Raw genomic sequence first — 13,418 nt, 5'->3', positions numbered from 1 at the left:
CAACACAGTCCTCATACTTTCTTGTTCAGAAAGACTGAGACTGTATCAGTAGGATAATTGAACACATTAGAAACAGAATATGCAAATCACAGTACACAGAAAGAGTTGTTTCATACAGCACTCATTAAAATGAAATGATACCAATCGTAACAGATTATCGTAGTAGAAAATTAAACTGAAATAATTTTTGATTGTTTGAATATAAACAGGATTTAATTACAAAAAATACGTTCGTCACTGTTTTGGACATAAGATGCTATATGAATCACAAGAATGTACCTTGAGTAATTTATTACATTTCAAATAAGCTTCTATTATGTGCTATATACTGAGTTAACCATAATAATAAAGCTTAGATTATTTTCACTACTCTGAAATATCCTGCAAGAGAAAAGTCCTGCTGTTTCCTCATCTATAAAACAGATCAAGGGAACCTTATATCTAAAACCAGTGAAGTTCATAAACTATATCAAAAATGTCAAAATTTTAAAGTGCATATAAATTGATTATTGAGCAAAATAAATTTGTTTGCATCTAATAGACTCTTACATTTCAAGAGAATTATCATCCTTAATATTAGAAATTAATTACCTGAGTTATCACAAAAAAATTTTAATGATCTGATTTTTCCACCCACCTCTGAAAATGATGACTATATAGCTGTGTCGGAATACCAAGAATACGATCATAAATAGCTGTAACTTCTCTCAGGTTTCCCTGTTCATTTTCCCAGTTTATATACATTTCCCACAGTCTGTCCGATCGGAAATCTGTTCCTGCAGCTAGAACAGCATGCTCAAACGTTCTGAAAAATTAAATTACCTCTATGTTATCTTTCCAAGATAAAATCACTTTAAATATATTATTTCTGCATTTTTCAATATATACAAACATCAAATCAGTAAGTCATACATTTGAAATTAATATAATTTGTATGTCAATTATACCTCATTTTTAAAAACAAAATATTTCTAAATTTTAGCAGATAATGTTAAATTCAAAATTACATGCAACTTTACAAGTATAGATTAAAAGAAGGAATAATAGACAAGTGCATATGACAGCTGCTTAAAAAAAGGGAAAATATAAAGGGAATAGATAAATGTACTTTTATGTAGCTGTATATTATTTTATATGCCATAAATGTGCAATGCAAATTACACTACAAACATATAAGAGTGACAGAGCAGACACTAAAATACTCGTTAAACTTGAAATGTCCGTTGAATAGATTCCTCTAGGGCAAAAGACAAAGTGACAATATTTATCTTAAGAAACAGTTGTCTGACAAAACAACTCTCCAATGAGGGGGTCCAGCTGCCTCTTTGGGTAATGAGAAATATACATATACTTTAAAACTCAAAATTCTCTCCTGATTCTAAAATTCCACAATTAATGTTTACTAAAAAGTCATTTATTTAAAAATATTTACGCTCATTTCAAGAGATTTCTGTAAGCAATTTTAATTACAGGATTTGATACCTCAATGGGATAAAATTTTAGATACATATTTTCAAAATAAATATTATAATCAAGAGGGATTTTTAACAGTATAGAACTATACTACCTAAATTAATCTAAAACTAAACAGAATCCCAATCAAAGCACTAAGAATTAGGTGGAACAGAGAAAACAAATTCTAACATTCATCTAACACATAAAAATACAAAATATTTTTCTAAAAGGATAAAGAAGCAGGCATTTTCCTGAAAGGTCTCAAAGGAAACAAGGAAGCTATAGAAATTAAAGGCACGACACTGGCTCAGTATCATCAAAATGGATTAATAAAACAGTTCTCAAGAAAATAAACCCATATATTTTTGAGAATTTAGAATATGATAAAAAAGTATCGGTATTTTAAATCCATACACACAAAAATAAGCCAATGAAGAAAAGACAGACTGTTTAACAAATGGGAGAAAAAAAAATGTTAATCTCTGATTCATAGAAGACACAAACTAAGGTTAATCTGTCTCACAAAAGGTACAAACTAAGTATCAGATAAATGAGGGACAGAAAAAAAAAGTCTACAAAAAGAATTAGTAGAAAACCCAAGATTTATATACCCTTGTCAAGACAGGCACAAAACTCAGAAACTAATAAAAGACTGAAAATTAAACCATGTTAAGAAAAAAAACAAACACCTCTACATGATAAAAATACTCAACGGAAAAATGCTTTAAGGCCCTAAGGAGGTATTACTTTCAACTCAAAATTCTATACCTCACGGGATTCATCAATTGGGTGTTTCAGATATACAGGTTCAAAAAATTTTTTTTCATTCCAAGCATCCTTTATCAGGAAGTTATGGAATTCACTCCTCTAAAGGTATGCAAGAATCAAGAAAGAACAGAATCTAATTAATAAACTAATAAACAGAACTTAGAAGGTAAAGACATCTCCTAGGATGATGATAATGAGGAAACCTGTAAACAGCTGCTACACAAAAGAATCCGAATAGGACCACCAGTGCAGATTACAGAAGAGGGGGTCCCAGGAGGGTACCTCCAAGGGGCCAGGGTAGAATTTACAGATCTCAGAACATAATTCTCTAATTCTCAGATTAAGTAGAATAACACGATACATGTATGTTTTTTACTTTCAAAAAAATAACTTACATAGATAGCAATTGTAATTGTGGAAAGTTGAGTCGTATTGACTACTGAAAGTAGCTATTGGAAGGGGTAGAAAATTTTAAGTGTTCCAAGAAAGCCAGGCAAACAGAAAAAGAGGCAGAGGTAAGAAAAGGGGTAATCACAGGAAAAACAAAAAGCTATGAAACCTATCCATATAGGAAAGATGAGGAATGGGAAGACAGGGTATAAATGAACTAAAAATTCTCATATACTGTAACAGAATGATAATGTCTACAGCTAGTGAAAGAGAAGCAGAAAGCAGTACAGTGCTATTGCTATCAACATGTTGGAAAATAATAGAAGAAACAGCTAAAATATCTGAAGAGAGGTGGAGGGACCACTTTTTGTTACAAGTAGTTTAACATTAACTGTCTAAACTATATGCACATACTTTGATAAAAATAAAAACCAAAAATACATTTTAAATTCCTATAATTCAAAGGATAATTCAGAAGTAAAATAATCATATAAATAGGCAATGTGAAAATGGCTTATATAGACAGCATCTGAAAAGAAAAGACGGTAAACCAAGACACGTAAATCAAGAAACCTAGAGATAGGTGAATTGAGATAATGAAACACTACAGGAGGTTTAAAAAAAAAATATGCCATGACTGGGAAAATGACTACCCTCATACACTATGAGAGTTTAAAACTGGTACCACTTTTAAAGGAACATTTGATAAATGTAGCTGTGTATTTCCTTTGATACAAGTTCCATTTCTATAGTGCTCTACATAAATACTGAGTTCTAAGAGATATTCACTACAGCACTATTTCCTATAAAGATTTGGTTAAATAAAATACAGTACCTTGATACTGTAAGGTTAAAAAATGGTAGGGAGAAAGTCTAGAACATTGTTAATTAAAAAAACAAAGACAAATATGTATAATAGATATACACACAGATATATGTATATCTATATGTATCTGAAAGAATAAACACCAAGTCATTTACCATGAGGGGAGACGGACTGGAGACATAAGAAAACAGCGTATGGAATGGTGGAGGAACTGTATTATGTACATTTTTTAATAATCATGCATAAGTTTACTAGGGTATTTTTACAGTGAAAAAGAAGTATATAAAAGTTATACTTTCAGTTTAGTATCGATAGTAGTTCTATTATCAATATCAGAATACCTGACTTATTTATATCTTTAAATACTTAAGTTTCACATACCCTCTTACAGTACTGTTTGTCTCAGGATCACCAGGGTCCAGTGTTTCTTTTAAGAAGTTTATATAGTGTATCCAAAGGTCAACACTCAGAGGTATTGCCTGAAGCCCCCGGCGATACACCTAAGAAGAAAACAACAAACTGTACTTCAAATATTTAATTATGTCTTAACAGAGAGGCAACACTGTGTTATCCGGTGAACCTTAGAAATACTAATTACTGGAATTTTGTTTAAATAATCTACCATTACCATTTGGGTGGAGGTTGGATAGAACATGGCAATGTTCTGATCCCCACGTGCAGAGTCTTGATCTTCAAAGCGCAGCAGTCCCTGCATTCTGACCGGGCTGTGTGGGCAGGCTTTGGGTTACAGACCATAGGGCACAGACCCATTAGAGCATCAATGACAGCGTCTGACCAAAAATGCAATAAGACGTAGCAAATGTGACTAGCAAACCAACTATATTGTTTGGAAAATGAGAAATAAATGTAAGTGAGAGAAAAGCCCTGCCCTACTTGTTAAGCTGCAGTGTAATACAGAGGCTTGCACTGCAAAGCTTGACAAACTGTAGAGGTTTAACGCACCTGCCAACAAAGAGAGAAAATATTAGCTACAAATGCCACAAGAGTGACAAATGCAAATAAAATACCCTGTAAAATTGTTTGACCATAAATCGTAGGTACTGCCAGCCAAAAAAAAAAGTCTTTGCTTTGTTATTATTTGGCTTACAGTACCTAATGGAGATAATTTTATTCAGTAATGTACGCACCTCATCTGATTGTTTAATGTTGTCATGTCGCTTTTCAAGGTCTGCATACTTTTTCCAATAACCATAGCAATACGGATAGTGTATGAAAAATTTGTCAAATGCTTTCCTGGCAGCCATCAAGTGATTCTGATGAAAATAAAACAAAGTGTTTAAACCTCTTGAAAATTTCTGTCACAAAAGCATTTATTATTCCTTCTAACATACAGGCATACCTCAGAAGAATTGCGGGTTTGATTTCAGACCACTGCTATAAAATGTGTATCACAATAAAGCAGGTCATACAATTGTTTTGTTTCCAAGTGCACATAAAAATTGTTTATATTCTACTGCAGTCTAAGTACGCAATAGCATTATGTCTAAAAAAAGCAACGTATATACCTTAATTTTAAAATACTTTATTGCTACAAATTGCCAAAACAATTATAAAACAGTAATATGAAATACCACTGATCACAGGTGACTATAACAAATAATAAAAAGTCTGAAATATGGCAAAAAATATCAAACGTGAACAAAATAGGAAGGGAGCAAACACTGTTGGAAAAATAGCACCAACAGACCTTCTCAATGCAGGATTGCCACAAACCTTTAATTTGTGAAAAATGTAGTATCTATGAAGTTCAATAAAGTAAAGCGCAATAAAATGAGGTATGCCTGTATTATCTCAAATAAAATAAACGGCAGGCTTAAAAACTATTCACTCAACAGCTTTGAAACAGAAGGAACTAGTTCTGTCAAACAGCAGGGTAATATTTTATTTTAGCAATTTTATACACACATACATACACACACCAGTCTTTACAAACATTAGAATTTGATTATAATACTCTCTATAATGTACAAATGCCATGAAAGCTATTTTTGAAGCTAAAATAATATCATTTATTCAACTTAATCTGAAAATCATAAAAGAGGCAACTTTAATTACAAAACAATATGGCTTAGTCTGATATTAGTTGTTTAATCTAATCCCAGTGAAATAATTACTAACCTCCTGTTCTACATACTGAAGCAAATATACCCAGCCTGTAAAATCCTGAGGATTACTTTCTACAGTTTTCCAAAACTTTTCATATTCTGGAGGGAAATTTGCTTCTGTTTCTGTCACTGGAAGGTCCACAGTACTTGCTATTTCATTTTCTTCTGTAGTTGTGTTCACATTAGGAGATCCATCGGGTGACTGCTCCATTTCTGTAACATTCATAATCTCCGTACTAAAATCAGCAGACTGCTCTACCAGTGCCTCTGAACTGCTGCCTATGCTGCCATTACTGGAATTTCTGTACTCATCCATGTGAGAGTTTTGCATAGCTGTTTATTTCGCCTTCAGTTAATGATCTGTGGAAACAAAGAGAAACATCTTCCAAATGTTTATTTGGCATTATCAAAGCCATCTTTTAAAAGCCTGTTAGCTATTAAAAGAATATATTAACTTGATTCTTGAGCTCTCCTGTAAGTCTGATACTCAGGTTTAGTAGTTTTTACATTATAAGTTAAATTCTATAACATAAATTTTCCAAAATTCTGCCACTTTATTGTTGACTGAGCAAAAACTAGTTCTTTAATCTATAAAACAACTGAATATTGTGCTAGCTCCCTAAAGAAGCATTGAATTCAATGCTTCGCAGCTAAGAATCTAAAATTTAATGTCTGAATTCTATCCTGATACCAATCCTGGCAAACAGCAATATTTTTAATATCTGTCCTGGAGGCTAAAGGTAAAACTAATAAAACAAACTGTGGTAATGGACATAAATGTTCCAGAGGGAAACGCATAACATAGCTTAAGGCAGATTTTTAGAAAAGAGAAGGTTAATACTGTTGAAATTTTTAATTCTAGAAGATTTTATTATAGAAGACATATATTATTTAAAAAAATTAGAGAGTGACTTTTAAAGTGAATACACATTATTAAAAACATATTTATAAGAGAATTCCCTGGTGACACAGTGATTCAGGACTTGGTGCTCTCACTGCCAGGGCCCTGGGTTTGATCCCTGGTTGGGGAACTTAGGTCCCATAAGCCAGGCAGCCAACAGAACAACGAAAAAAAGCACAAAAAACTGTACTTATGCAAGTTTTACCACCTGGATAATTACTTCGTAAAATCTTTAAAATTAAGTCATCTTACAGTTAAAGCCATAAAATAATAAAGAATTATTATTTTTTCATAATTCACTTCATCTCTTCCACTAACAGTTTAAATGGAAACTGATTCATTAAATTATAGGGCATGTCTTTTTTTAAAATTATGGATTACTCTCAAAACTGAACAGACCATAAAATTGATTTACTCCTAAACTACATTCCGAATACATAAGTAGTTAACACAGTACAATACAATTTAAAAGAGGATTAAGGCTTTAAAGGTAGTAATTCAAAGAAAGAAATCCAAGTGACCAATAAACATATGAAAGGATTGTAGCTTTACTAATAAAGATGTGAATTAAAACAATGAGATATCAAATTGGCAACAATTAAAAAGATGTATCTGGAGGACATTCATGGAAAATATACCAAATGGGATTTGTGCATATTTTATGTTAGATAAATAATCAGACAAAAAGCGTATGATTAAAAGCATTCCCTGGAACACTGTATTACAGTGAAGAGACAATGTATTAAGTACATTGTTTTAATAAATGCCATATCTGTACAATGAAATAGTAAAAGAAATATGTGCACCTGTGATATCTACTACATATTATTATATAGATGCTACACAGATCTGTAAGAATATATACCAAATAAAATATACTAAAAATATTAGTTGGTGTTAATATTAACCCAACTAATATTTTGGGCTGATGCTTGTTTTTGTTCAGAGTAGCAATATACCTAACCCCATGTAAGGATTCAGAGAAGGCAATGGCAACCCACTCCAGTACTCTTGCCTGGAAAATCCCATGGACTGAGGAGTCTGGTAGGCTGCAGTCCATGGGGTCGCTAAGAGTCGGACACGACTGAGCGACTTCACTTTCACTTTTCACTTTCATGCACTGGAGAAGGAAATGGCAACCCACTCCAGTGTTCTTGCCTGGAGAATCCCAGGGACGGGGGAGCCTGGTGGGCTGCCATCTACGGGGTCACACAGAGTAGGACATGATTGAAGCAACTTAGCAGCAGCAGCAGCAGCAGCATGAGACTGAAAAAGACATCTGCTGCAGAGCTCTTGTAAAGATGTTGCTTTTTTGATAAAAAGGATAGTCAGCAAATAGTGTAAGCTCTACCACTTTATTCTTACCTTGAATGTGAACATATCTGAAACAACCTATATTAACAAAGTCAAAAGGACTGGCCAGAAAAATGAAGAAATGCCAGCCCTGACATCATCAAACTGCTAACATGCCAACTTTATACTGCAAGAGAAAGTAAGTCCCTATTTGTTTAAACTATTATCAATAGATGGGTTTTTCTATTACTTGCAGAAAAGTACATTCCTAACTAACCCACAAACAATGCATGAGAATGTTCATTTTTCCATCTCTCCTCGTTAGCACTAGGTATCAAAGAAACTTAATTTTTTTCATCTGATTAAAAATGAAAAACAGAAAGTAGTACCTCATTTTGATCTGCATTTCTTTAACTACAAGGAGGTTGAATTTCTATTTTCTTTTTTTTCTTAAATGCTATTTCACATCCTCAGTCCATATTATCCATATATTTTTTGTGTGTATGGAGGGCATCTTTTAGACTGTCATGGAGATTTGAACTCCAGATTTTAAAATGCAGTATTATTATACTACATTTCAAAATGCAGTATGAAGCAAAATTTTTCCCAATAAAAGGATAAACTTAAAATTTATTTCAAAATGCAGTATGAAGAAAAATTTTTCCCAAAAAAAGGATAAATTTAAAATGTTAAATCAAATGAATCTGAGGCTGAATGCCACTGAAAGAATTAGTTATAGCCACGTTAACTCTGGGGAATATTTTTTTTAAAAGGAGGTAGAGAAGGGGTGAAGACAAAGGGAAGTTGGGAGAGGTTGGGTGCGGACAAAAAGTTTCCACTACTCGATGGCATATCCAGCAATATACTACATTCCTTGTAGAGAATACACAGATAGTTTTCATTCTAAGGCTTATGAACTAGTTGAAAAGAGATTAAAATCAAGCAAAACAATTATATAAAATTTCAAATGAAACAAGTCAAAATTTTAGGAAATCTATTGAAAACCATAGGCATCTAGCAAAACTTTACGAAACAGAATTTAGTCTTCACTTTGAAAAGTGAATTCGCTCAGTCATGTCCGACTCTTTGCAACCCCATGGACTGTAGCCTACCAGGTTCTGAGGAGCCTCTCAGTCCATGGAATTTTCCAGACAAGAGTACTGGAGTGGGTAGAAAAAGAATTATAAATTATTTCAAAATAGGAAATAGACCACTTGACTTGACAGAACAACCTTTCTTATTAACAGATAAGAAGATGGAAATTAGGATTGGTTCCAAGACAAGGAGATAAGATTGATCAGAATGAAGAGGGCCTGCATTGGGAAAATGAAATGAAAGTAAGCAGGGCAGAACAAGTGGAATTTGAGAAAAAATAATAAACAATCAAATCTAGAAAAAAGAGTTTCCTTCTACTGAATTACTGACTATTGTCATAAACTTTTCCAGGTTTACCATTTTTGATTCTAGGAAAAGGCGCAGAAGCTTTTCAACTTATTTTGGTCTCTTTTGTCCCCTACATTAAAGAAAAGACACTACTGAAGATTAATTTTCCAGACATAAATTAGTCATTATTTTGTGTTTTTTTTTATTTCAAAGCATACTGCCAAAACAAACAAAAAAAGACTGTTCATTGATACATTCTGAGTCATTTACTACCTGCCCTATTCTAACTGCATACTTAAGTGGGACATAAGTTTTTTCTGGAATCAGCAAATTTACCACACCCCTGCATCATCACAGACTATCAATTACTCCACACCCTGCAATTATAGTGTTATAATATGAGTTAAGAACATCAGCCTTGTCCTCAGGGAGATCATTTTTCTGATTACTTCAAAAATCACAGGACCAAAAGAAAAACACACTAAAGTTATTTTTAAATAAGTTATTCTAACATATACTTCATAATATGGCAATTACTAACTGGGAGGGATTGGGGGCAGGAGGAGAAGGGGACGACAGAGGATGAGATGGCTGGATGGCATCACCGACTTGATGAACATGGGTTTGGGTGGACTCCGGGAGTTGGTGATGGACAGGGAGGCCTGGCGTGCTGCAATTCATGGGGTCGCAAAGAGTCGGACACGACTGTGAGACTGAACTGAACTGAACTAGTACTAGTATATTAACAACAACCATTAACTTTGAACTTGTGACATAAAATGGCAAAGGTGTAAAAAAATAATTATCAAAAGGAAGAAGACAACAGTGGGGTATTAGCATAAAGATAAACAGAACAATAGAATAAAAACATAAAGCCCAGAAATAATGTTGGACAAGGGTTACAAGATTACTCAATGGGGAAAAGACAGTCTCTTAAACAAACGGTGCTGGGAAACCAGGATAGTCACATGCAAAAAAAAAAAAAAAAAAGAAGCTAAACCCTTAACTTACAGCATATATAAAAATTAACCCCAAATGGACAGAACTCCTAGAAGAAAACATAGGGGGAAATTTTCATGAAAGTGGACTTGGCAATGCTTTCTTGGCTATGATACCAAAAGCACAGGTAACAAAAACAAAAATAGACAAATGGAGCTACATCAAACTAAAACTTCTGTGCATCAAAGGGCACAAGTTAAAAGGCAAATGGCCGAACAGGAGGAAACATCTGTAAATCTTATATCTGATTAGTAGTTAATACATATAATAAAGAATTTCTATAACTGAACAACAAAAACTCAATTAAAAAATGAAAAAAATGATTTAAACAGACATTTCTCCAAAGAAGATACACAAATGGCCAAGAAACACATGAAAAGATGCTCAGTATCACTTATTAACATAGAAATGCAAACAGAATTCACAATATCACCTCACACCCATTAGGATGGCTACTATCAAAAAATAAAACAGGAAGCAAGTTTTGGCAAGAATGAGGTGAAATTGGAACCTTTGTGCACTTATGGTGGGATTATAAGATGGTGCAACTGATATAGAAGACAAAATGGGGTTTCCTCAAAAAATTAAAAATAGAACTACCATAAAATCCAAAATCCCACCTCTGAGTATATAGTCAAACTAACTGAAAGCCAGGTTTCAAAGAGCTATCTGTATAGCCACATTCACAGCCACACTATCCAAAATAGTCAAAGGAGTAAGCAACCCAAATGTCCAACACAGATGAAGAAATAAATAGTGACATACACATACAACGGAATATCATTCGTCTTTAAAATGAAGGAAATCCTGTCATACACTACATGGATGAACCCTGAGGAAATTATGCTAAGTGAAAAAAGCCTGTCGCAAAAAGACAAATGCTACATGAGTCTACTTATATGAGGTATTTAGAGTTGTCAAATTCATAGAAACAGAAAGCTGATGGTGGTTATGAGGGACTAGAGATGGAGAAAAGGGGGGTTGTTGTTTTAATGGGTATAAAATGAAAAAGTTCTGGAAATCTGTTAAAACAACCATGTGAAAATACACAACACTACTAACTGTACGCTTATAAATGGTTAAGACTTCCTCAGGTGATCAAGTGGTTAAGAGTTCGAGCTTCCACCACAGGGGGTGCACGTTCGCTATCTAGTCACGGGAACCAAGATCCCACAAGTCTGCCTTGCTGTGCAGCTTAAAAAAAAAAAGGTTAAGAAGGTCAATTTTATCTTATGTGTTTTTACTACAGCAAAAAATTTTTTGATGGAAGAAGATAGCTAAACTATAATTCAATTAGAAAAGAGGAAATCCCAGAGACTAGGGATCAGAACTTTCAGTTCTTTCATTACTAGCACAGTAAATATTACAAGAGGGTAGAGGAGGGTGAGTCCTACTTCTCTCCCTTAAAAGGATGAGATTCTAGTCAGTCTTACTTTCCTCACTTTGAAAGGAGACGAGTAATACTTATACTATCTGCTTCACAGGACCGTTGAGAACATCAGATGAGATAAATGCATTCCAAAGTCCTAAAACTATAAACTCACATAAATGAAGAGATCACTTAAAACAAGTTCCTGGAAAGTGTTATCCAAACTTAAGATGTTATAACTTTAAAATTGTCTCCTAGGTGGCTCAGTGGTAAAGAACCCACCTGCAATGCAGGAGACCGGGGTTCAATCCCTGGGTTGGGAAGATCCCCTGGAGGAGGAAATGGCAACCCACTCCAGTATTCTTGCCTGGAAAATCCCATGTACAGAGAAGCCTGGGGGGTACACTCCATGGGGTTGCGAGAGTCAGATATGACTTAGTGGCTAAACAACAACTTTAAAATTAACAAGGAAAATAAAAATGAACTTTACAGTGCATCTAGAATTTGTTGTGCAGAGATTTTAGGAGGTGGAAAAAAACCTATTGACTTTGACTTCAAAAAACTGGTGGTAATCAACACAGTATTCATCTGAAAATATTTTATTTCCTGACTTTTCAATTTTAGATCTTTTTTGCTATCTATTAGATAAAATATAGGTTTAGTTATTATACCAAATACACATGCACAACCTTCCTCTCATGTGCTTCCAATGTAGTTCTATTTGGCTGGGGTTCAATCAATATTCAGGTTTACATTAGTATGCCTATGGAAACATTTTTTTCAAGCTACTTTGTATACTACAATCACATTTCCTTGCTTCTACCTCTTTAAATCTATCATTTTCATATGCTTCACTGCCTTTGAAAACTGACTCCACATCCTTGAAGAGACCTTATAAAGGTCCTTTAAAACAACTGTCACTCATACATATCAATTCCATTTCCCCTTCTGGTGCCATCCTTTCTGAAACCATCTAACCTTCTGCAACAATTTAAATTTGCTTGTCTTATCTAGGATTGTCTCTTCATTTTGATATAAAGAATTCCTTTCACTTATCCCCTGGGGTGAATCTCATTTATAACAAAATCTATTTCTTCCTTGATTTACTCCCTCTTGTACAGAATCATTTCTGTAAATCTGAAAAAAGGTATGTGGGGTGAAAAAAGGTAAGACTTTCCAATTCTAAAATCCTCATGATTAAATGAGTATAAAATTCTAGAATGAAAATATTTTTTTCTTAAAAGTTTTAAAGCAATTTATTCACTGTTTCCTACCATCTGATGTCCCTATTGAGAAAATCTGACATTTTTATTTCTTATTCTCTTCGTGTGACCTGTTTTTATCTCCATGGAAGCTTTTAGTTTCTCTGTTTATCCCAGATGTTCTGAAATTGCTTAACGATGTGCCTTAAGATGAGTCTTTTCCAATGATTCTGCAAGGCATTCATTTGGAAGGCGTATTTTAATCTGTTTACATCATTCAGTTCTTACATTCTATATCTATTATTTGTTTGATAATTTTCTCCTCTTGGTTTTCTCTGTTGGATCCACACTGCTCAGGTGTTGGACCTCCTGGATTGATCCTCTACATATCTTTTCCCACATTTTTCTATTCCTTTCACTTATTCTACTCTGTGATAACCCTGTTACTGAGTTTTTAATACAACTTCCATTTCTTTATTCTCTGAATAATCAATATTCCTTTTTCACGGGTGCAGCATCTCCTGCTATTTCTAGAATATACTTTAAATTCTCTTGTTCTCAGCACTGTCTCTTCTGAGTGACTACTTGTTTTGATATCTCAAGTATAGTGATCTTCAAACTTTTGTTCAAGAATAAGTATGAGGCAGTACAAAACAAACCAGACAAAGTTGGCAATGGGTGGGCTTCAGTGCAGGATGGCATTTTT

At 33.8% G+C, this 13,418-nt stretch overlaps 1 protein-coding gene across 3 annotated transcripts in view; it reads right to left on the bottom strand.

Annotated features, from left to right (window-relative positions):
• PRPF39 (pre-mRNA processing factor 39) overlaps positions 1 to 13,418 on the bottom strand; it is a 35,233-nt gene that overhangs the window by 15,832 nt on the left and 5,983 nt on the right. Inside the window, exons 1-5 of one of the 3 annotated variants that reach the window (XM_055556480.1) lie at positions 5,579 to 5,601; positions 4,334 to 4,713; positions 4,068 to 4,230; positions 3,821 to 3,939; positions 638 to 805 (exon numbers count right to left, since the gene is read on the bottom strand). In XM_055556480.1, the coding sequence (XP_055412455.1) occupies positions 638 to 805; positions 3,821 to 3,939; positions 4,068 to 4,154 (374 nt within the window). In that variant the 5' untranslated portion in view covers positions 4,155 to 4,230; positions 4,334 to 4,713; positions 5,579 to 5,601. Of the gene's footprint in view, positions 1 to 637; positions 806 to 3,820; positions 3,940 to 4,067; positions 4,231 to 4,333; positions 4,716 to 5,578; positions 5,926 to 13,418 lie in introns of those variants that run through there. The other 2 variants (XM_055556481.1, XM_055556479.1) reach the window with 2 other exon arrangements.

This window comes from Bubalus kerabau, chromosome 19 (genome assembly GCF_029407905.1).
Source record: "Bubalus kerabau isolate K-KA32 ecotype Philippines breed swamp buffalo chromosome 19, PCC_UOA_SB_1v2, whole genome shotgun sequence".
Lineage (NCBI taxonomy): Eukaryota > Metazoa > Chordata > Mammalia > Artiodactyla > Bovidae > Bubalus > Bubalus kerabau.
The sequence above is the reverse complement of the archived record's forward strand: the minus strand, read 5'-3'. Positions and strand labels throughout refer to the sequence as shown.